Source organism: Astatotilapia calliptera, chromosome 22, assembly GCF_964374335.1.
Source record: "Astatotilapia calliptera chromosome 22, fAstCal68.1, whole genome shotgun sequence".
In the NCBI taxonomy this organism is placed as follows: Eukaryota; Metazoa; Chordata; class Actinopteri; order Cichliformes; family Cichlidae; genus Astatotilapia; species Astatotilapia calliptera.
In genome coordinates, this window is record NC_137442.1 from 24,828,859 (window position 1) to 24,848,495 (window position 19,637).

General features: G+C 40.4%; 4 protein-coding genes across 4 annotated transcripts; all 4 read right to left on the reverse strand.

Annotated features, from left to right (window-relative positions):
• Positions 1-823: 823 nt before the first annotated feature.
• On the reverse strand, positions 824-3,466 carry LOC113015012 (glutathione S-transferase A-like). The gene is made up of 6 exons (XM_026156902.2): positions 3,201-3,466; positions 3,052-3,117; positions 2,766-2,871; positions 2,065-2,183; positions 1,408-1,493; positions 824-1,302 (listed from the first exon to the last, which is right to left on the reverse strand). Exons 1-6 carry the CDS (start codon positions 3,366-3,368, stop codon positions 1,173-1,175), a joined length of 675 nt encoding a protein of 224 aa, XP_026012687.2. The 5' UTR covers positions 3,369-3,466; the 3' UTR covers positions 824-1,172.
• Positions 3,467-5,868: 2,402 nt separating this feature from the next.
• LOC113014826 (glutathione S-transferase A-like) lies at positions 5,869-8,441 on the reverse strand. Its single transcript, XM_026156577.2, has 6 exons — positions 8,170-8,441; positions 7,961-8,026; positions 7,659-7,782; positions 6,940-7,058; positions 6,249-6,334; positions 5,869-6,155 (listed from the first exon to the last, which is right to left on the reverse strand). Exons 1-6 carry the CDS (start codon positions 8,419-8,421, stop codon positions 6,026-6,028), a joined length of 777 nt encoding a protein of 258 aa, XP_026012362.2. The 5' UTR covers positions 8,422-8,441; the 3' UTR covers positions 5,869-6,025.
• A 2,126-nt stretch (positions 8,442-10,567) lies between these two features.
• LOC113014827 (glutathione S-transferase A-like) lies at positions 10,568-13,986 on the reverse strand. The gene is made up of 6 exons (XM_026156578.2): positions 13,643-13,986; positions 12,816-12,881; positions 12,601-12,706; positions 11,467-11,585; positions 11,268-11,356; positions 10,568-11,139 (listed from the first exon to the last, which is right to left on the reverse strand). The coding sequence occupies exons 1-6, from the start codon at positions 13,808-13,810 to the stop codon at positions 11,007-11,009; spliced, it is 681 nt and encodes a 226-aa protein (XP_026012363.1). The 5' UTR covers positions 13,811-13,986; the 3' UTR covers positions 10,568-11,006.
• A 2,821-nt stretch (positions 13,987-16,807) lies between these two features.
• LOC113014397 (glutathione S-transferase A-like) lies at positions 16,808-19,014 on the reverse strand. The gene is made up of 6 exons (XM_026155900.2): positions 18,689-19,014; positions 17,913-17,978; positions 17,710-17,815; positions 17,386-17,510; positions 17,221-17,309; positions 16,808-17,116 (listed from the first exon to the last, which is right to left on the reverse strand). The coding sequence occupies exons 1-6, from the start codon at positions 18,854-18,856 to the stop codon at positions 16,984-16,986; spliced, it is 687 nt and encodes a 228-aa protein (XP_026011685.2). The 5' UTR covers positions 18,857-19,014; the 3' UTR covers positions 16,808-16,983.
• Between the last annotated feature and the right edge of the window lie 623 nt (positions 19,015-19,637).

Genomic DNA, 19,637 nt, shown 5'->3' on the forward strand with positions numbered 1-19,637 from the left:
ATTTATTTTTGCTTCTTTGGCAGGTAGAGCTATTTGGGTATCACAAGCAATACAGCATAACATTTGTTGTTTGTGCTTCGCTGCAGCACGTCTGTGGACTCGGCATATGGTTATTCAGCAAGTTATAGTTTTACTGCTGTTTACATTCACTTCCAGCATTATAGATTGTTAACCTCCTGGTGGAGGAGTTGCTCAAACTTTCCAAATGAAAAATCCAGGTTAAGGGGGTGTTCCAGATAAAAATTCCAACTGGGAACTCAAAAATTCTGTCAATACATTTTGTCTTCCCTTCTGTAGTCTCTGTTTTTTCTGTCTCTCTATGCTTTGTTTGTGTTTCCTATGTTATGTTTTAATCTCTGCTTCTTTTTCATTTCTATTTCAAATCCTGTGATACATTTGTTCTCCTGGGACTTAAACTAGCTATCCCATTAAGAATTAAAAAGAAATAAACACACACACACACACACACACACACACACACACACACACACACACACACACACACACACACACACACACACACACACACACACACACACACTTGTTTGTGATGCTGAATATAATTCTAGTGTTTGTAGAACATCTTTATAATTTGTGAGTTGGACTGTGGGTAGCAGGTTGTTTTTTTGAAGCACAACATATATCAGATCTTTGTTTTTTGGTGTTTTGTTTGTTTGTTTTTTGTCCCCTGGATTTTGTAGAACAGATCAGTGTTTCATTTAATGTGACTTTGATGTCTTTACAAATCCATACAGTGATTGCTCAAGTGTTGCTACCTAGATAGGAAAGCTCAGTTTCAAAGAGAAGAATGACAACAATCAAGTAAAGCGTTAAAGTTTTGATTTAGTGACCTTTCCTGTCAAAACTGCACAGCTGCAGGATGGATTTAACCCTTTCACACATAGTGGTCACTGCAGTGGACAGCAATTCAAAGGCTTTTTTTTGTATTTGTGTTAGTGTTGATGGTATACTTGCAAATAAACCACTACATTGGACACTGATGTGTCACTCCATACACATCAGTTGTCCACCTAAGTGGACATATAAAAAGGTCTTTGAAAAGTATATGTTAAAAAAAATATTCATCATATTGTACTGAAATACGAGGAATAGTAACAAATTAAAAACACAACAAGAAAAGATTGGCTTGTCAGCTGATGAGCCTCTCAATCTCAGATGTCTTTCAAAAAGTCCTGTCCAGGGGTGTCCTTCCAAAGTGGAGGCCAGGTGGCTTTGATGCTGGGTCTGTCCTTCAGATTTTTATGGTATTCTGCCAGTTTGGGGTAACGTTTCTCACTTAGCCTGCAGGAGAGATCAAAATCAGGGTGAGTTCACTGCTGTTTATTATTGCATTCATTCATCTTGCCAAGCAGCTAAACGTCAGCCTTAGTAAAATAGCTTACTTACCCCATGCGGAAGAGAAGAGCAACGGTTGGATAAACAATCACATCAGCCATTGAAAAGCTCTTTCCCGCCAGGAAACCACCTGGTGTCTAAGAGAAAAAAAATAAAGCGCTGTGAGGGGAAAACAGTGCAGAACTCAGATTCTAAATATTCCACAGTGTGTCTTTACATTTAAACATAAGTAAAATTTTTAGGTAAGATTTTTACACAAACAGTGTTAGCGTATATATTGACTGTTTAAATTTGGTACAGATAGTCTGCCTGGCTTTGTCCAAATATCATCCAAACATGTCCTGCTGCTTTGTTTTTTAACTTTTGGTGTTTTTCTAACCTTAACCCAGTTTTCTTAAGAGGCTTTAGAATCTGCCAGATTGTAGGAAGGTTTTTCCTGTGACTCGCCTGGTTAAAGAAAAGAGTTGCATCTCTGTAACACAGTGCAATAGGCTGTTTGGGTGTAAAGTACGTGATTTTACCTCCTCCTGCAAAGATTATGTTTGTGTCAAAACATAAACTTTCCTCAGAAAAAAATTCCCAGACTGTTTCTCCCACTACAAAGCAGTTGGAGCACAAAGCCAGAGCAACACAGCTATGTAGGTATAAGTTTTGTGCACTGGATGCTTGTAGCAGTAGAGTGAAAGTGCGTGCAGGTCATTCACATACCTTCTGCAGGTGTCCCTCCCACATCTGCACCTCGCCAGTCAGCGTCTCCTTGAGTCTCTTAAAGGCAGATTCCTGCCTCTCATTCTCCGGGACCCTCCGGTTGTACATAAAAACATCCGCTGCAAAATATCAGAACAGACATTTCATGAATATATCCACTGTCTGAGGATTTAAAGCTTTGAGAAAAAAGAAAGTTTCCACACACTGCACAGCATCCACTTCCATATTTTGTATTTTTGGTATGTCTGTGCATTGCTGTGTAACATCAGGCTGTAGGCTGTAAATGCTTGCTTTGATAAACGGAGATTAACATCCTGTTGTGAGGGTTACTCCCAAGGAAATAGTGCATTATGCCAGAGCCTAATTATGTGAACACACAACTTATTTTGGGTGGCATGTTTTTTGAACAACGCTGACCTCGGGAAGAGCAGGGGAACCAACTCTGAGGAGGTTTGCTGAACGCATGAAGTATCAGTGGTTTAAAGGTGACAGGTTCGTGCGTGATGTTGCCAATCATTGACTCAAAATCCCAAAAGGCAGATCTTTTAATGGCAACAACAACAGATAAGTCATGTAGAGAGTGAGCATGTCCCACTAAAACCTCACTAAATGTAATTTGGGGGATCGGACGTGAAAGTGCAGGAACTCAACAGTTATGTCTTTGTGGTTCAAAACCAGAGAGAAGATTTAAGCTAACATACCCATTTTCTGGTGAAGCGTGTTACCCTCAAAGGTACGCTGGAGCACCAGGGCTTTCTCGCTGGAGTTCACAGGGATCAGTTTGGTTCCCTGGGACATGTACTCACACTGTTGGTCGAGACAGGAAAACAGTAAGTGTTATAAAGAGCAGCAAAAAGCTCTGGTTTCTTTTACTCTGCAGTGTAGGGTGCATGTCCAAACAATCATGGTAAACCTAGTAATCCCTCAACTTGACCTCCAACAACCTATCTCCTTGACAACAAGGCAGTACCTTGCTCGAGTTCTCACCTCCAGGAAGAAGCATGCACCGTAGGACTCGTTGATGATTTTGTCCCCACATTTGAAGGCAGGAAGCTTTAAGACAAAGTGGAAAAAATATGAATAGGTTCAAGTTCAAGCATTCAAAGTCCAGATTGAAACCTGTGATGCAAGCCTACCTGTCCCCTGGGGTTTACATCCATGACTTCCTTTGACTTGTGCTCTCCTTTCTCGAAGGAGAGCAGTTTTTGGTTGTATCCCTGCAGTTTCTTCTCCTCCAGAGCGATCATTACCCGCCAGCAGGGAGGAGAGCCGGAGCCCCACCAGAGAGTCATGTCCTTGGCCATGGTTTCAGAGTGAACAGCTTAGTATGGCAGCTGAAATTACTGAAGGTTAGAGATAAGAAGACTGAAGCCACAACGACTGAAACAGTCTCGTTTTATAGCAAAACTCCAGCCCTCCACATCCGGATTGGTGGATTTAGGTACCGTCCCATTTTGGTCTTCTGACAAGAGATCTCTTACCCTCTTACATCACAACCCCACAGTTTATATGACATGATAATGAAAGTCAGAGATTTCTGCAGCAGCACAGTTAAATTTATTGACTGTGATTTAATCTAAAGCTGCTCGTATTCACAGGTGTGCAAAACTGTCATTTTTATGTTGAAAAGCGTTTGGAAATGCAAACAAAACAATTCACCTTCAGATCAAATCAAGTGCACAGAGTAAAGTGACACTGGGCGCTTTGCTGCCGTGCTCCCGTGCAGTTCGTTCAGATGTCATCATTCCTGCACGTTACTTGTGTGTGCTTCATTAATACGGTTGCATGTCAACAGTCACAACCTTGGTATCCATCTAATGTGCATATGTTAAACCCTTAAAGATCGTTCTTCATGCATTCATATATTCTTACAAGTAATGCTGTTGATTTGTTGAAACTCACGGTGACTTAGCACTTTGTTTTCACCCCCTGTACACACATGCACACAATGCACACACGATTCTGGCACGTCTCTCACGTCCATCAATCGCATTAGTTCTGAATGTGTCTAATATCAACTATTTTATGTATCTTTGTACTTGAAATACAAATTTCATCTAGCACTAAAATATACACAATATAATACTAGTTGCTTTGTGCTTCATTCTGTAAGCCTTTGAATTCTTGTCAAAGTGCACTTGAACAATTGCCAATGTCACATAGCGGTGAAATAAGCTACAGTGGACACATTTGCTGCGATCACTATCTCTGCTCTTCTGGGTCCGTTTCAGTGGACTGTTTCCTGAGTGAATGATTGCTAGAGGAAAGGCAAAACTCGTGGTTTTTACTGAAGTCCCTTTGTCCAAGTAACACAGCTGCAGCCCTGCAATATTATTACATGCAAGTTTCAACAGTAATAGGCTGCATCGGGATTTCTCTACACCTAAAAGGAAAGAAAAGGCATATGCCGAGAATTTAATTTGAAAATGTGCTTTCCTGTGTTTCCATTAATTCAGTATTTTCATTTTGCAGACGTAGCATGACACACTCCTTTTTTGAGCAAGCGTATATTCAGACGGACCATGCAGCAATGTTTCAAACAAGTCAGAATTGTTGTGGGTTCCCAACACACACACTCAGAAACAATTGTGCTTTTTGGTCTTTGTACTCTCCTTGTTCCTGTTGGTCACCTCCATACTTCATTCAGCCTGTTTTAAACTGCTGCCAGCTCTCCTTCTCATTGTAAGCCCGCTTCCGTCTGGTGTGCTACTGAATAAATAATGGAGGCAGGTTAGACAATGTGTAACAGGTGTCTCACACAGCCTCTATCCCATAGCCTTGCAGCCTGAATCACCTGCTCTCTCCCTCTTCAAACAGCTGAGCCAAAAAACACACCCCACCGAAAGACAACCAAATGGGCCTATGAGGTTTTAAACTGTGATCACAGCAAACTTGGTGGACAGATTTGGACACCTCATCCAAATAATATTGCAAATGCATTTTCAAACTGAGCTTTCACTGATCCTTAATAAGGAGAATGTGCATTTAACATAGCAGTGAAAATTCACAAATGACATAAAAAGGATTAATGCAAAGTGCCTCATGTATGCAACCTCATGCTGTCACGGGCCATTTGAGTTACCTTTGTGCAGAGAAAAGTGGTTGCACCACACCCAATAGATAAAGGACTCTTTTGATATGATGACCTTTCATTGCGCTTTATTTGTTTAAGCTTGTAAATGCTATAAAAAGGAATTTTACTATAAAGTTAGGCTATTCAAGCTTTTCTGCTGAAGCAAGCCTGTTTATATTTTAGCAGCACAACACCACTGAAATTATCGTAGCTTTAGTAACAATAACTTCAACAATCACTAGAGGGTTTTATTGATTTTTTTTGATCAGCTGAAGGCATAATAGTGTTATTGCACATGAATGCCTAAAATGTAGGCATTAATATGCATTCATATCAAAAGAGTGGGTGAGAAAAGAAATTACTATGACTTCTACTGCAAAATGAATGCAAAAGCAGTTTCTGCACCACTGCAATGTAAGCAAAGGCCTGGCCACCCCAACGAAAAATCTGATGGCTTTGCCACTGCTCTGATTGTGACACGGCAGCATAATTATAGAAATGTTTTCGTAAACATGATTGTGCGATGTTTTCAGAGAAAACAAAGCAAAAAGTTTAATTTAAAGTTTCTGTTTGGTGATCTCTCCTGTCAAGACTACGCAGCACTAATGTGAGTGGTACCTCGTTAAAAATAGCATCAAAACTTTAAATTTACATTGACGGGCCAGGTTTGACGCCAAAGGTCAAATTTTATTGGTGGAAATTTAACTTGAAAATAATGAAGCAAACAAAAATAAAACTTAGTTTTTATTGCTTTTACTCACAGCACAACAGAAATAAGATGGCATGTTCAGTAACAAATGTTCAAATATCCAATGCAGAGCAGCACAGGGTAACAAATTAAAAATGCAACAGGAAAAATGTGCTCGCCAGCTGATGGGTTTCTCAGTCTCAGATATCTTTTAAAAGTTCCTGTCCTGGGGTCTCCTTCCAAGTAGGAGGCCAGGTGGCTTTGACGCTTGGTCTGCCCTGCAGCTTTTTGTAGTATTCTGCCAGTTTGGGGTATTTATCCTCGCTTAGCCTGCAAGAAAGACGAAAGTTGGTGTGAGTTTGTTGCTGTTTGTTATTCAATCCAGGCAGCTACAAGTCAGTTTTGCAAATTTAGCTTACTTACCCCATGCGTAAGAGAAGAGCAACACTTGGAAAAACAATCACATCAGCCATGGAGAAGTTCTCCCCTGCCAGGAAACCGCCTGGTGTCTTAAAAAAGAAGACAAAGAAAAAAAGATTTTGGATGGAAGCTAAAAAAATCTTTTAAATAGTTGGTGAAACTTGGCTTACTAATTCTTCTACATATATTGTCTCCTTAACAGCAGCTGCTGAGCATATCTCAACAAAAGACTTCAGACAATCAGCTCGTCATCATCCAAGTACTGTGCATCGGCCAACTGTCAACATTCGGTACTTGTTTTTTTGACTTGCCTCTATTTCCTCTTGAGGCAGTCTGGCCACTATTGTAAATAGGAAGGTTTTGCCAATGACTTGCTTAGTTAAATAAACATTACACTGACTTCCTGCACAATCTTGTACTGTGAGTTGGTGTTTTCAGGAACGTAAACATCAAATGTTCAACATCAATTGATATCTCTGTGAACAGATGTTTTGGACATTTTTTTTCCCCTTTAAATCATTATAATGAGTCAAAATACCGAGGGGATAAAAAGAAAAGAAAATAGACAAAGTGCTTTTACACGGTAGCACCCATTACATCCAACAGCTTATAACTTCCTGCTAGGGTTATTGCCTGTTTCTGCAGCTTTGTAGCTGTCGTGCTCTGGGTGCTTGTGAGTGCATGCGCATCATACCTTCTTCAGGTGTCCCTCCCACATCTGCAGCTCAGTAGTCAGCGTCTCCTTGAGTCTCTTAAAGGCAGATTCGTGCCTCTCATTCTCCGGGACCCTCCGGTTGTACATAAAAACATCCGCTGCAAAATATCAGAACAGACAATTACTGTCTAACATCAGGCTGAAGACTATAAAAAGGTACCCAAATAACATCTATAGCAGCTTATTTAAAAATGAGTGATCATGTTAAGCAAATGTTCATTTTGGTTACATGGGATTTTCTGGTGTCATTTCTACACTGTCTCAGGAATTTACTTGCAAGGCTAATTTGAGCAGAGATTAACATCCCAGCATGTTGTGAGGGTTACTCCCCAGAGAAATAATGCATTATGTAACACTCTTAAGTGAAGGCACAGCTCTTTTGTGTGTTGCATGTGTTTTGAACACCTCGGACCACGTCGGTGAAAGTTGATGTCAAAGCCTCTGAGGAGGTTTGCTGAAGACATGAAGTCTCAGCGGGTTAAAGGTTGCAGGTTTGTGCGTGATGTTGCCAAGCATTGTTTAAAATCCCAAAAGGCAAATCTCTGAATGGCAACAACAACAGCTAAGTTATACAGAAAGAACTTTATAAGATTTTCTTTATAAACTCTGTAAATCCCCTGGTTTCAGTGTCCACATCAGCATACAGGGATATCGAGCTCAACAGGTATGTTCAGAAGGCCATGACAGAGTTAGCGTACCCATTTTCTGGTGAAGTGTGTTGCCCTCAAACACACGCTGCATTATTAAAGCTATCAAAGCGCAATTGTTGTCGGAGCCGGCGCAGTCAGGAATCAGCTTGGTTCCCTGGGACTTGAACTTGGACTGAAAACAACACATGAAAGCACACGGAAACACATGAAACGAGCAACTGTTCTGAGGTGCAGTGCACCCTGCGGTGTAGGGTGTCTGCTTATACAAAGCATTGCAGAGCATGCAATCACCAGTCGCCCTCCAACTTAACAACTCCTCAGTGACATGAAATTTTAAGTAAGGTTCTCACCTCCAGGAAGAAGCATGCACCGTACGACTCATTGATCACTATGTCCCCAAATTTGAAGGCAGGAAGCTTTAAGATAAAGTAGAATGAATGTTATTAATATATACTTCAAAATTAGGCATTATTATTTGTAATTGCACAGTGAATATAAAGTACTTCAGGAGGTGGGGGTTTGAGTGCAGTTTAAAGGTATGAATGTGATGCAAGCCTACCTGTCCCCTGGGGTTTACATCCATGACTTCCTTCGACTTGTGCTCTCCTTTCTCGAAGGAGAGCAGTTTTTGGTTGTATCCCTGCAGGTTCTTCTCCTCCAGAGCAATCAGCACCCTCCAGCAGGGGGGAGAGCCGGAGCCCCACCACAGAGTCATGTCCTTGGCCATGGTTTCAGAGGTTAACCTGGGAGCTGAAGTTAAAGGGAGGTTAAAGATGAGAAGACTGAAGCTAGAGCAGGTAAAGAGCCTCATTATATAGCAAAACTCCAGCCCTCAACATCCGGATTGGTGGCTTTAAGTCCCGTCCCATTTTGATGCTCTGACAAGAGATTTCTCACAGATAGCGGGGTGTGAATTATTTTTTGAGCAAGATCACGCACCTGCATTTTACCTGACATGCTGCTGTCGGAATATTTTTGTAGCAGCACAGTTTGAAACATTTTGTTTGATAAAGATTGTTGTATTCACAGCTATTGCAAAACCGCACCAATATTCTGAATTTCAGTGAATAATAATGTTTATAACGTTAAAATCAGGTGTAGAAACTAAAGTGAAAGTGAAAGTCTCTGTGGGGTTTATCAGAACCCAACTTTATTCCTGTGGGCTTTATTATTACGGTTGCATGTCAACAATCACAGCTGTAGTTGACATCCATCTGTTATACGTATGTTAAAAACTGTTATCATCCTTGTTCGTGCTTTATAGATTCTTGCAGTGTTGTTGCTGATATTTTGAAACTCACAGTGACTCAGCAGTCGTGTATTTACAACTTCACACGCAGGCACTTACGCAACACTGGCACAGTTTTCACGTCTCTCTGTCTGATACCCCTGATTTTAATGCATTCTTTCATTTGACATCCACATTTCTAGCTTCACCAAATCCCTGCTTCTGTTTTTATTTTCTTCTTTTGTGCTTCTTTCTCATGTTAGTGTGCACTTGGCAGCATGGACTTCTGCATGAACAGCGGTGAAGAGAACTGCATGTTTGCTGCGATCGCTGTCTCTGTTATCTTGGGCTGTTTTTCAAAGAAGAGCTTGCTGTGGGATAAACTTCTGCAAGATTTCCCCATACATGTCAGAATAAGAAGCACGTTTTTCTTCTTGCCTTTGACTGATACATACATACACATATATTGTGTTTGTGCATTACTTTCAGTGTTTTCATTTTGCTTAGTTGGCATGATGTAAGCATTTTTTGCTGACTACAGCAACAGTTTGTTTCTGATGTTTTTATCAGGTCCACTGATAACCTGGCAACCTGGTTGCATGCCACACGCATTACTTGTCCATTAGTGGAATTTTATATCCGTTCTTTTGTTTTCTTTGTCACACAAGGCTCCCATTGAAAATAGAGGAACTCCTTAGTGTACCACCTTATATGAATAAAGGTTAACTGAGAGGCTAAAGAGAGGGCAAAGTCACTAGGTGGAAGTATTTTCTGATCGACTGTACATCTGAACATTTCAAATTCATGTGTATGCGCTCTCTCATACTCGGCAGAGGCTTTCGGGCAGGTTTGTGCAGCTCCATGATAGTTACTTTAACCTTTCCAAGCAAGTACAAAACCAGGTGAAGCTCCAAGAACTGAGTACCTGACTCAACTCAATTCAACAGGTACAGCAGAGGCACGTACTATGAAACATGTTTAGCATAGTAGTGATATCTTGGGCCTTATCTGGCTTCATTTAACCATAACAACTGCATTCAGGATAAGCGGTCACACGCAGTGTTTACCAGCTTGGTAATCCAGCCCAGGCTTTTTCCAGCACGTTCACATGAAAGGGGCAGAGCTGGCAGCATATAACCAGTCACAAACTGCTTCCTACAGGAAGACGGGAGGTTTTTTTTGTTTTGTTTTTTACAAAGAAAATCAAAAAATATTAAGAGATTAAATGAACAATAAAGGCTATAAGCAACACAGGTGCTGCTGCTGCTGCTGCTGGGTGTGATAGGAGAAGCACTAGTGTAGCATTGTACAGTATAGTATTAAAACATGCTGCATGAATGTGTGGAGACTTGAAAATGCCGTGGTTACGACTGGAAGGCTATCGTATACAGACTTTATTCTGCGTGACACCAGGCGAAAAACAAAACTGCTGATGTCAGAATGAGTGAAATGACGTTGGTGTGCGACAAAAAAGCAAACAAAATGCTGCAAAGCAAAAGAGAAATAAAACCTGTGTGAGCTGACATTAACTGTGTCCCTCTCATACAAGTTCCCTGATAAGAAGTTGACCAACTTTATAAAACTAAAAAGGCTGGGTTCATCCTGAAATTACCTCACTCAGCTTCTGATCATGCTTTGCAAAAAAACCCTCACGTAAAAGGGTTTTAGTGGTGCCTAGATGTGCAGGATCTGAGTTCATGTTCACAAGCATAATGAAATACGTCAACAATGCTGATTGACACAAGTTTATTTTTAACTGAAGTGACAATGGCCAAAATACAGTACACTCAGTGGGTATACATGAGGCTGTGAATTTAACGTAGCAATGTAAAATCATGCAAATGATATCAAATTGAAGCATGAGGCATTGGAGTTCCCTTTGTGTACAGAAAACTAGTTCTTAGTCCTTTTCTTCTTTAGCAAAAAATGTTCTGACTCCAGTTCACTGATATAAATTTATTAAAGGTTAAAAAAAAAGTGTAGATTTAATTTTTTTGACTGTTGGTTGATGCTACATGACATCTCATATTAAAAACAAACAAACAACAAAAAAAACTGCTGTTAATGGAACCTGAACTTGTATCAGTCAACAGAAACTGTTGTTCGATATACACACAAACAAAAGCTGCAATATTATTATGTGACATTCATTCACGTCTGCATGAATGTCAGATGTCTTTCAGTGTGTCTTGTCCCTCAGGGTTCTCCAGCCAATGAGGAGGCCAGCTGGCTTTGACACTGGGTCTATCCTTCAGCAGATTGTAATACTCTCCCAGTTTAGGATAACGCTTTGCAGACAGCCTACAGATCAGAGCAGAAGGTAGAATATAGAATATAAAGTTCAGTGACTACAGATCATCACTTATTATACTGATGAAACATGAAGGAGAAGCAGCTGTCATTTCTATTTCCTTCTCTGCCACTCTTACCCAAATCTGAAAAGATAAGCAACTGTAGGAAAAATGACCACATCTGCCAGTGTGAAGGACGGTCCTGCCACATGAGAGCCTGAGCCCAGCTTGGATAAAAGAAATGCAAATTACAGCACAGTTTGAATAAACCAAAGCAGGCGATGTCAGCTTGTGTTTCTGTGTGTGTGTGTGTTTGTGTGTGTGTGCCTTCACATACCTTCTGCAGGTAACCCTCCCAGAGTTTGAGTTCAGTGGTCAGAGCCTCTTTGTTTCTATTCAGAGCCGATTCATGTCTCTCACCTTCAGGAACAAACCAGTCGTAGTAGATAACCGCATCTGAAAATAAACAAAACTCAATCACATGATGCTAAAAACATTTTTTACTGTAAAGGCATCGCAGCACTATTTTTATCAAGCACTATTTTTGGTAAAAGACTACCCACTCTCCAAGAGCCCACACTGTGATTTTGAGTTCACTGTTCTTTACAATATTGATGTTGATTTTATTGGGCAGCTGTAGCTGAGGAGATAGAGCAAGTCATCTACCAACTGGAAGGTCACTGAATTTTATCCCCTGACTACTCCAGACTCCAGTTTTCTCGAGCAAAATCCTGATGATGACCACCTGATGCATCTGTATGTGCGCACAAAAGCATTTAGGTACAGGAAAAAAGTGCTTTTGTGTGACTGGGTGATGAATGAGGCTTGTAGTAAAAAGCACTCTCTGTGCTTTGTTAGTGTTATATAAGCAACACTCCATTTACTATTGTACCATTTCTTTTATCAACTCAGAGTCATTGCCAAGATAAAGTCCGGACTTCCTCAAAAGGGCCTGGAAAACCCTTTTATCACTTCCCACCTGGACGACTTTCTACTTTGGTACAGAATAACTATCTCTGTGCCACCTGCTGTAAGTCAAGAATACAGCAGTTCATCTTTTCACTGGTATTGGAAATCATGAACACGTCCCTTCATTGGTTCCCTGTCCATTTTGGAATTGACGTTAAGATTTTATTGCTAATGTTTAAGATTTTTAAGTGGACTGCGACCTTTGTATCTGTCTGAGCTGCAATCATAAAACACATTCATAAACCTGTAAGAGCTAGGATATAAATGGCTTTCAAATACATACAAAATCCACTGCTCATAAACTGTCTAAAATGTTTTGTTTTGGGTCTGGACTTATTTCAGTTACTTATCTCCATCATCATCTAACGTGATGGAACACCAGTCTAGTAAGTTTGGCAGGCTCTGAAGGGAAGAGACTGCTTCCTCAAAGTTCACCCATATCTCCTCAAGCTGCTACTGCTAAGTCAACTGTAAAACTGTGTAGGCAAAGTTTTCGTCTTACTGAGTTTCTCGTAGAATGTGAGACCCTCAAACATGCGTTGGTACATCAGAGCTTGTTCTTCTTGGCTGTCCGGGATCAGTTTGTTTCCTTGGGACTTAAACTGGCTCTGCCATTGAGGAAAGAAAAAAACGCGCACACATATGAGCTTGTTACTGTTTGTGATGTTGAATTTAGTTTTAGGGTCAGTATAATTCTTAATGAATTAGAATCCTCACCTCCAGGTAAAAACAGACTGCATAGGAGTCGTTCACAATAGTGTTTCCATGTTTGAATGTTGGAAGCTGTGGAAAAAAAATTAGAACGTGAGCAAGACAAACTATCAAAGCTGCCATTTGAATCACTTGGATACCCGAAGTTTGCTATGTTAATTGCACTGAGAGCCGCCAGTAGCAGATTGCTATGATTACATGTTGTAGTGCATCACAAAGTGCAACATATAACATATTGTAGTTTGTTTTTGCCTAAGTTAGCTGCTAAAGCTGTAGCAGGCGTGTCACCCCTCCAATCTGCAGAACAGGTCAATATACAGTACTGTCATGCTAATAACGTCTTGCTAACCTTTAGCTTCACAAAGTATTTGACCCTGTTGTAAAAAACAAAAATCCTCGTGACTTTGACAGCTTTAACTACACTCCAGGTTCTTGGTGCTAACCCGCGTGTGCTGAGCAACTTTTAATCCGTTATGCCCAAGGAGAAATCAGGTGAACAGGCCAGTATGTTAAGATCTACATTGGATAAGATTTTGTAATATACCAACAATCAGTGTTGACAGAAGGGCACTGAACTGAAACAGCTGCTCTTGGGACACAGCCCACCATTGGCCAAAGGTCAACTTTCACAGCTGCCTTTCTAAAACTTAAAAAAAACTAAGATGGGCGGGCTGAATAATGTTGTGTAACCAGCTTTACTTAGCTAGTAGAGCAACAATACATATATCATGTTGATGAGGATGAGGTTATTATGCAAAGTGTTTTTAAGCATTAGACTTAATGATAATATTGTATGGTACATTAGCTAAGGTGTAATTTTCTTAAGGCCCTACCTGTCCCCTGGGATTTATATCTAACACTTCTTTGGACTTGTGCTCCATTTTATCGAAGGACAGCAGTTTTTGGTTGTAGCCCTGCAGGTTCTTCTCCTCCAGAGCGATCATCACCCTCCAACAGGGAGGCGATCCGGCCCCCCACAGGAGAGTCATTGCCTTAGCCATGGTTTCAGAGGGAATTCTTACAACTGAGAGTGAAGTTGTGGAGGGATGATGAAATGAAGACAGCAGCTAGAGGAGCACAGACAGATTTATAGCAAGCTACAGCCCTTCCCATTTTATTGTTACGTAAAAAGATCGGTGCCTCAACACAAGACAGATCAAACACGAGCAGCCCCCTTAGTAACAGCACCGCTGATTAACTATTAACTACATCTGTGTGGATTATGAGTCGCCATGGAGACATTGTGGCTCCCTCTTTACAACGTTGCTTCAGTTCATTGTGGTTTTCAAGCATTCATTCATGGACAGCTTTGTTTTAAAAGGCCTGCGACAGCATTTCAAGGTTGAATCCAAGTTTCTGACTGGGACTCTGCAACACATTAAGTTTTTTCTTTTTCTGTTATAGATTTGCTGTCTTGTCATCTTGTTGCTTGAACCAGATTCAGCCAGGCTTTAGCTGTTGGACAGATGGATTCATTTCACCCTAGAGGACTTTGGGATCCAGAGGAGTTCATGGTTGACTCAACATTTAACATGCTAGCTGAGGTCCTGTGGGTACAAAACAAATCCTCCTCAACCGAGCTGTACAGCTGGTGTGAGGTATTTGTGCTAATATGCTGCATTTGGATTTTGCTACATGTGGCGTTGTGCATTACATCGACTGTACAATTTGGTCTTGTCTGTTTAAAGGACACTGTTCCCGAAGTCTTGTGTTTTGTTGCAGTCTCTCTGAGCATTTCCAGTCTGACCTAGGGATGAAATTACTGGGATGTCCACTGCTAAGAAGATTGTGGCGTTGTGTTAACACAGTGTGTGACCAGCACACTGCCAAAACCTTCCTTTTTATAGTGGTGCTCAAAAATATAATTAAACATTTAATTACCAACACTTGGCTGTGACTTATCCTCTCAGTTTCTATGGAAGCAGAAAGTTTGAACTTAGTTTTTCATAGGACTGCATAGAAGACTTTTTTTTCACATGACTATATAAACGGTATTTTTTTAAAGTGACAAAACCTGTAAAATATAACACAAAAGTTTAGTGAGTGTTTCACTGTGCACATTGGTGGCTAATTTCAGGTTTATAGAGCCCTCGAGTTGTTTTATTTGCAGTTCCTGATACCTCTCAAAATAGTCCTTGATCATGGTTTACATTTTAACAACCTGCTGTTTTCACGTTGCACATCCACTGGTGATATCGCTGGATGATTACAACTGATAAAGGTTATACGGGGGGGCAGATAACATTCACAACTCACGTGATCATCTCTTAATATCTGTTGAAAACTCACGATGACTTAGCATGTCATGTACATGGAAACTGTCCAATGCATGTCTCTGATGCCACCTATGTAAAAGCAACCCCAGTTTCTCTGTGATGCCTCCTCACAAAACTCAGAGTAAATGTCCACCTGAGCAGTTCCAGAATCAGTGTGGCAGTGGAAAAAAACGCAATCACTCTCCACTACTCTAGGTCTGTTGTGGCTTCCAGATGATAATCTACCACAACAAAAGCACGTGGTTTTCCTCCAACACACTCCTGCAAAGTATTATTTTCATGTTTTTAATGGGTTTGACATTATAATTAAAATTTTCTCCATAATAAGAACTTTTGCACAAGTCTTCTTTAGCACGTCATGTTTATTTATTTATTTTTTATTGGATCAAAATGCAAGATTGCGTAACACTGAACTATGTGATTTATGCAAAGTCATGACAACACATGCTTTCCTGTACTATTGTATGACTGAGGGGATGAGCCTGGATAGCTACTATACGACTAACTTTTGTTAAAATGCAAAATCATGCAAATGGTGCACTACTGAACTATCAGCCTAAAGAAATGGTAGCACAATGGATTTGATCAACTGTTGAACAGGAAAAGCCAGTTCTAGTCACGTAGCAGAATTCCTTTACTGTGGTGTGACTGGGAGGATGAAACTGGATAACTACATGGGTTACTATTGAAGTAACCTGAACATGGTTAGATCACAGATTGTCTATTAGGGTAACAAAAGCTGCTGTGATATTACATTAAGTGTGAGGAACTCCCAGCATGAATGTGTGACTGTCTTCATTGCTTCTGCTTGAATTTGTGCAAGTCTAGCATACAGTGTTTCCCGTAAGGGTGAGACCTTCCGTCATGCATCGGTACATTAGTGCTTGTTTCCTCAGAACTGAAAATATTCAACATTTTCCATGTTTTAATTCTTGCTGTTTACATCGAGGTGTAAACATGCTGCACATGGGTGAATGCAGGGAGCTAATAGAAAGAAACTGACAGAAGAAGTCAGGCTGTCCGGCTCAACATTGTGTTCCATAAGCATCTTAAGACTTTTGTTCATTTCAGAAAAACAGAGAAAGCTTTGCACTACACAAAGAGTACTGACAGTAAGAGTGCAATGCCTGAGAACGGATCAGTCAGCAGTTTCCTATATCTGTGATGCCCGAGATGTGAAAAGAGAAGCAGACACACCAAAACGGCTTCAAATATGCGCTACAGTTTTTTATAGAAGTTCATAGATTCACAATAAATCGACAGCTGTTAATGAAAAAAATCATTTAAATTATTTAAGGTGATAATTTATTTTGCCACTCTTTCCTACTTCCAATATTACAGTACATTTTAAAACTAGAAACAAGCTTCAGTCTATTCTCTGAAAGCAGCAACAATAAAGCCAGGAGGTGTAAAAAGAAGCAGTGATTTCTGGAAGTGATCCTGGGCCCACGCAGTGATTTCCATGACAGAATCATGCCAGTTTTTAATGCATTGCCGCTTGAGGCAAAACATCCTATAATGATTTTTGGTCTGGGTGCTCGCACACAGAGCTTTCTCCAGATTCACTGAACCTTTTGATGACGTAATGTGCTGTTTTTTAGGCTTTTTGTTCTCTCCTTCTTTTTAAGATACATGGTAACTTGTATGGAAGCACAAGAGTTACATTGTTTTAAATGTGAAAATCCTAATAAAAAAGAAATAACTCCACAAAACTAGTGAATGTTTTTGTTTCTTGGAAGGTTTTTTATTGACAGGATAGAAAAAGATGCAAAGTCATGACTTCTGCGGTGAAGTTAAACTGCTGTCAGAAAAAACGGAATACGTATGAGTTACCAAAAGCTGCAAGCAAAAAAACAAGAGCCGCTCTGTCATTATGCAGCATCATCTATGGATGAATATCAGATGTCTTTCAGTGTATCTAGCCTCTTGGGGTTCTCCAACCAATGAGGAGGCCAGCTGGCTTTGACACTGGGTCTCTCCTTCAGCAGATTGTAGTACTCTCCCAGTTTAGGATAACGCTCTGGAGACAACCTACGAATCAGAATTAAGAAGACTTTCAAGTCCCATGTCTACAGATCATCCTTCATTTTACTGATGAGACCACGTGGAAATGCAAACAGCCTCTGCGTGCTTACCCAAACCTGAAGAGTGCGCCAACTGTTGGAAAAACGACCACGTCTGCTAGCGTGAAAGACGGTCCTGCCAGGTAAGAGCCTGAGCCCAGCTTGGAAAAAGAAAATACAGTTGGAACAAATCAAAGCAGGCCGAGTCTGTCTGAGTTTGTGTGTTCATGCACATACCTTCTGCAGGTAACTCTCCCAGAGTCTGAGTTCACTGACCAGAGCTTCTTTGTTTCTCTTCAGAGCCGATTCATGTCTCTCACCTTCAGGGACAAACCAGTTGAAGGTGTAGTAGATAACAACGTCTAAAAAACAAAACATTAAAAGATGGCACATTCATCTGTTAGCAGGTTCACATGATGTGAGAATCTTTCCATTTTAAAACATAAGTTATCCAAAGAGGCATTATTTTGGAAGTTGATCCAAAGGTTTTCTGTGTAATAACTTAATTTTTTTCCTTGAAATTTCCTGAGAGACGAGGCTCAGAGGAATAATAATACTTACTGAGTTTCTCGTAGAATGTGAGACCCTCAAACATGCGCTGGTACATCAGAGCTTGTTCTGCTGGGCCATCTGGGATCAGTTTGGTTCCCTGGGATTTAAACTGGCTCTGCAAGACATTAGGAAAAGACACACATTTAACTGGGGCACATTTTGTGATGTTGCATTCAGTGTGAGTGAATATTTTGTCAAAATGACGTTCTCACCTCCAGGTAAAAACAGGCTGCATAAGATTCATTGATGACATTGTCTCCATGTTTGAAAGTGGGAAGCTGAAAAATAAATAAAGAAATGAATAACAATAATCATAATAATGACAAGTTATAAAAGTGTGTTAGAGTCAATAAGCTGCTGTGCTGGATCAAACAGGAATCCTTAATAATAATTACAAGAACAAGTGAGATTACACACAACGTGTCACATATTCAGACACCAAACCTCACATTTCTGTGTTTTATTTAACGCTGTTCCCTAAACAAACTAAACCCAGTAACACATTTTTAAAAATGGGCCAGTCTGGCCATTCGATTAAACCTGCTCGTCAAGTTCAAACTGGTTCTTTGGCAGTACTGGAAATCATCATGGTACTTGTGGGCAGGGCGCTTCAACTCCAAGCTCTTATTCATTATTATATAACCAAGTGTGAGAAAAAGAAAGAAAAAGTTTGAAACCCAGCTGCAAACACAAGAGCTCAGTTATCTCTACACCCATATTCACTACGTGTCAGCTCACGATAAGTGCTCGTCCAATCAGGTGCTGCAAGGCGTCTCTTGGAGCGTCTTAAAAAATAGAAATAAAAAAAAGTCTACTTGAATAACGGAATCTTTTCCGCCAGAGCAACAACCCATATTTCAATGTTAATTAATGACCGTGATGTCGTCAAGGTTATTGTGCAATGTATTATGCAAAAGGATCAGATTCAAGGATATTCGTCAGTGTTGTGTTAGTAACAAGGGCTTGTTTGCAAAATAGCTCACCCTACCTGTCCCCTGGGATTTATATCTAACACTTCTTTGAACTTGTGCTCCAGTTTTTCTAAGGAGAACAATTTTTGGTTGTATCCTTGCAGGCTCTTCTCCTCCAGAGCGATCATCACCCTCCAACAGGGAGGAGAGCCGCTTCCCCACAGCAGAGTCATGTCCTTGGCCATGGCTTTAACTTGAGATTCACGGCGTCACGCAAAACACAACAGCACATTTGAACTTCTCTTAACAAGTGTGTCGCTGTCCAGCTTTTAAAAAAGCGCGTATTGCCACCTACTGGTTGGAGAAAGTAACTGCAATTGTCACGAATCCATTTGACTTTTTCGTAGGGTGCACTGCAGTGGTCACTTATACTTAGGAAGGTCATCCTTAGGAGACCCGGATGAACCTGCGTGGCGGCCATAATACGAGCTATACTTATTCTCTAAGGCAGGGATCTCAAACTTAACTGAGCTGTGGGCCACTGCTGGAGCTGTCACCTTGTTTGAGGGACACTTTAGTGTTCAAGTAGTACAACCCCCAAACAAACAAACAAGAAAACAATGCCAAATATTTACAAAAATGTAGTGTAGTGTTTGCTTTTCAAATTTTCAAAAATATTTTTTTAAATATTGTATAACAAGACATAACTGCAGAAGTTTCTCACTCTTAACTACCTGAAGCCTTTCATTGAACCAAATAAACAAACTGGTACTCTCTATCGGGCCACACGCGTGGCAGCACTTCTGCTATAATTTTGTTTGTATTTAACAGAATAAAAATGCAGACATAAGTACACACATTAGTTTTTGACTGCTAGTGAAAACTCTTTTAGTGAAAACATTGCACTCAACAACAAACAAATCCTCCCTAACAAAAAAAGTAACTTTAGGGGCCAATTTGCATTATATTTCTTCACGTCAACATAAAAGGGGTGATGTGGGCTTAGTGGACTTTGGTGTATTAAAC

What these genes read in the sequence shown, in the direction of transcription:
- LOC113014827 (XM_026156578.2), bottom strand. Translation starts at nt 13,810, where the DNA reads ATGGCTAAGGCAATGACTCTCCTGTGGGGGGCCGGATCGCCTCCCTGT. An exon ending in ATATAAATCCCAGGGGACAG is followed by an intron (nt 12,882 to 13,642) that starts GTAGGGCCTTAA and finishes TTTTTTCCACAG; the next exon opens with CTTCCAACATTCAAACATGG. An exon ending in GCTTATCTTTTCAGATTTGG is followed by an intron (nt 11,140 to 11,267) that starts GTAAGAGTGGCA and finishes TCTGATCTGTAG; the next exon opens with GCTGTCTGCAAAGCGTTATC.
- LOC113015012 (XM_026156902.2), bottom strand. Translation starts at nt 3,368, where the DNA reads ATGGCCAAGGACATGACTCTCTGGTGGGGCTCCGGCTCTCCTCCCTGC. An exon ending in GTGCATGCTTCTTCCTGGAG is followed by an intron (nt 2,872 to 3,051) that starts GTGAGAACTCGA and finishes CTCGACCAACAG; the next exon opens with TGTGAGTACATGTCCCAGGG. An exon ending in CACGCTTCACCAGAAAATGG is followed by an intron (nt 2,184 to 2,765) that starts GTATGTTAGCTT and finishes GATATTTTGCAG; the next exon opens with CGGATGTTTTTATGTACAAC.
- LOC113014826 (XM_026156577.2), bottom strand. Translation starts at nt 8,421, where the DNA reads ATGAGGCTCTTTACCTGCTCTAGCTTCAGTCTTCTCATCTTTAACCTC. An exon ending in ATGTAAACCCCAGGGGACAG is followed by an intron (nt 8,027 to 8,169) that starts GTAGGCTTGCAT and finishes TTTATCTTAAAG; the next exon opens with CTTCCTGCCTTCAAATTTGG. An exon ending in CACACTTCACCAGAAAATGG is followed by an intron (nt 7,059 to 7,658) that starts GTACGCTAACTC and finishes GATATTTTGCAG; the next exon opens with CGGATGTTTTTATGTACAAC.
- LOC113014397 (XM_026155900.2), bottom strand. Translation starts at nt 18,856, where the DNA reads ATGGCCAAGGACATGACTCTGCTGTGGGGAAGCGGCTCTCCTCCCTGT. An exon ending in CACATTCTACGAGAAACTCA is followed by an intron (nt 17,511 to 17,709) that starts GTAAGTATTATT and finishes TTTGTTTTTTAG; the next exon opens with ACGTTGTTATCTACTACACC. An exon ending in GGCGCACTCTTCAGGTTTGG is followed by an intron (nt 17,117 to 17,220) that starts GTAAGCACGCAG and finishes TCTGATTCGTAG; the next exon opens with GTTGTCTCCAGAGCGTTATC.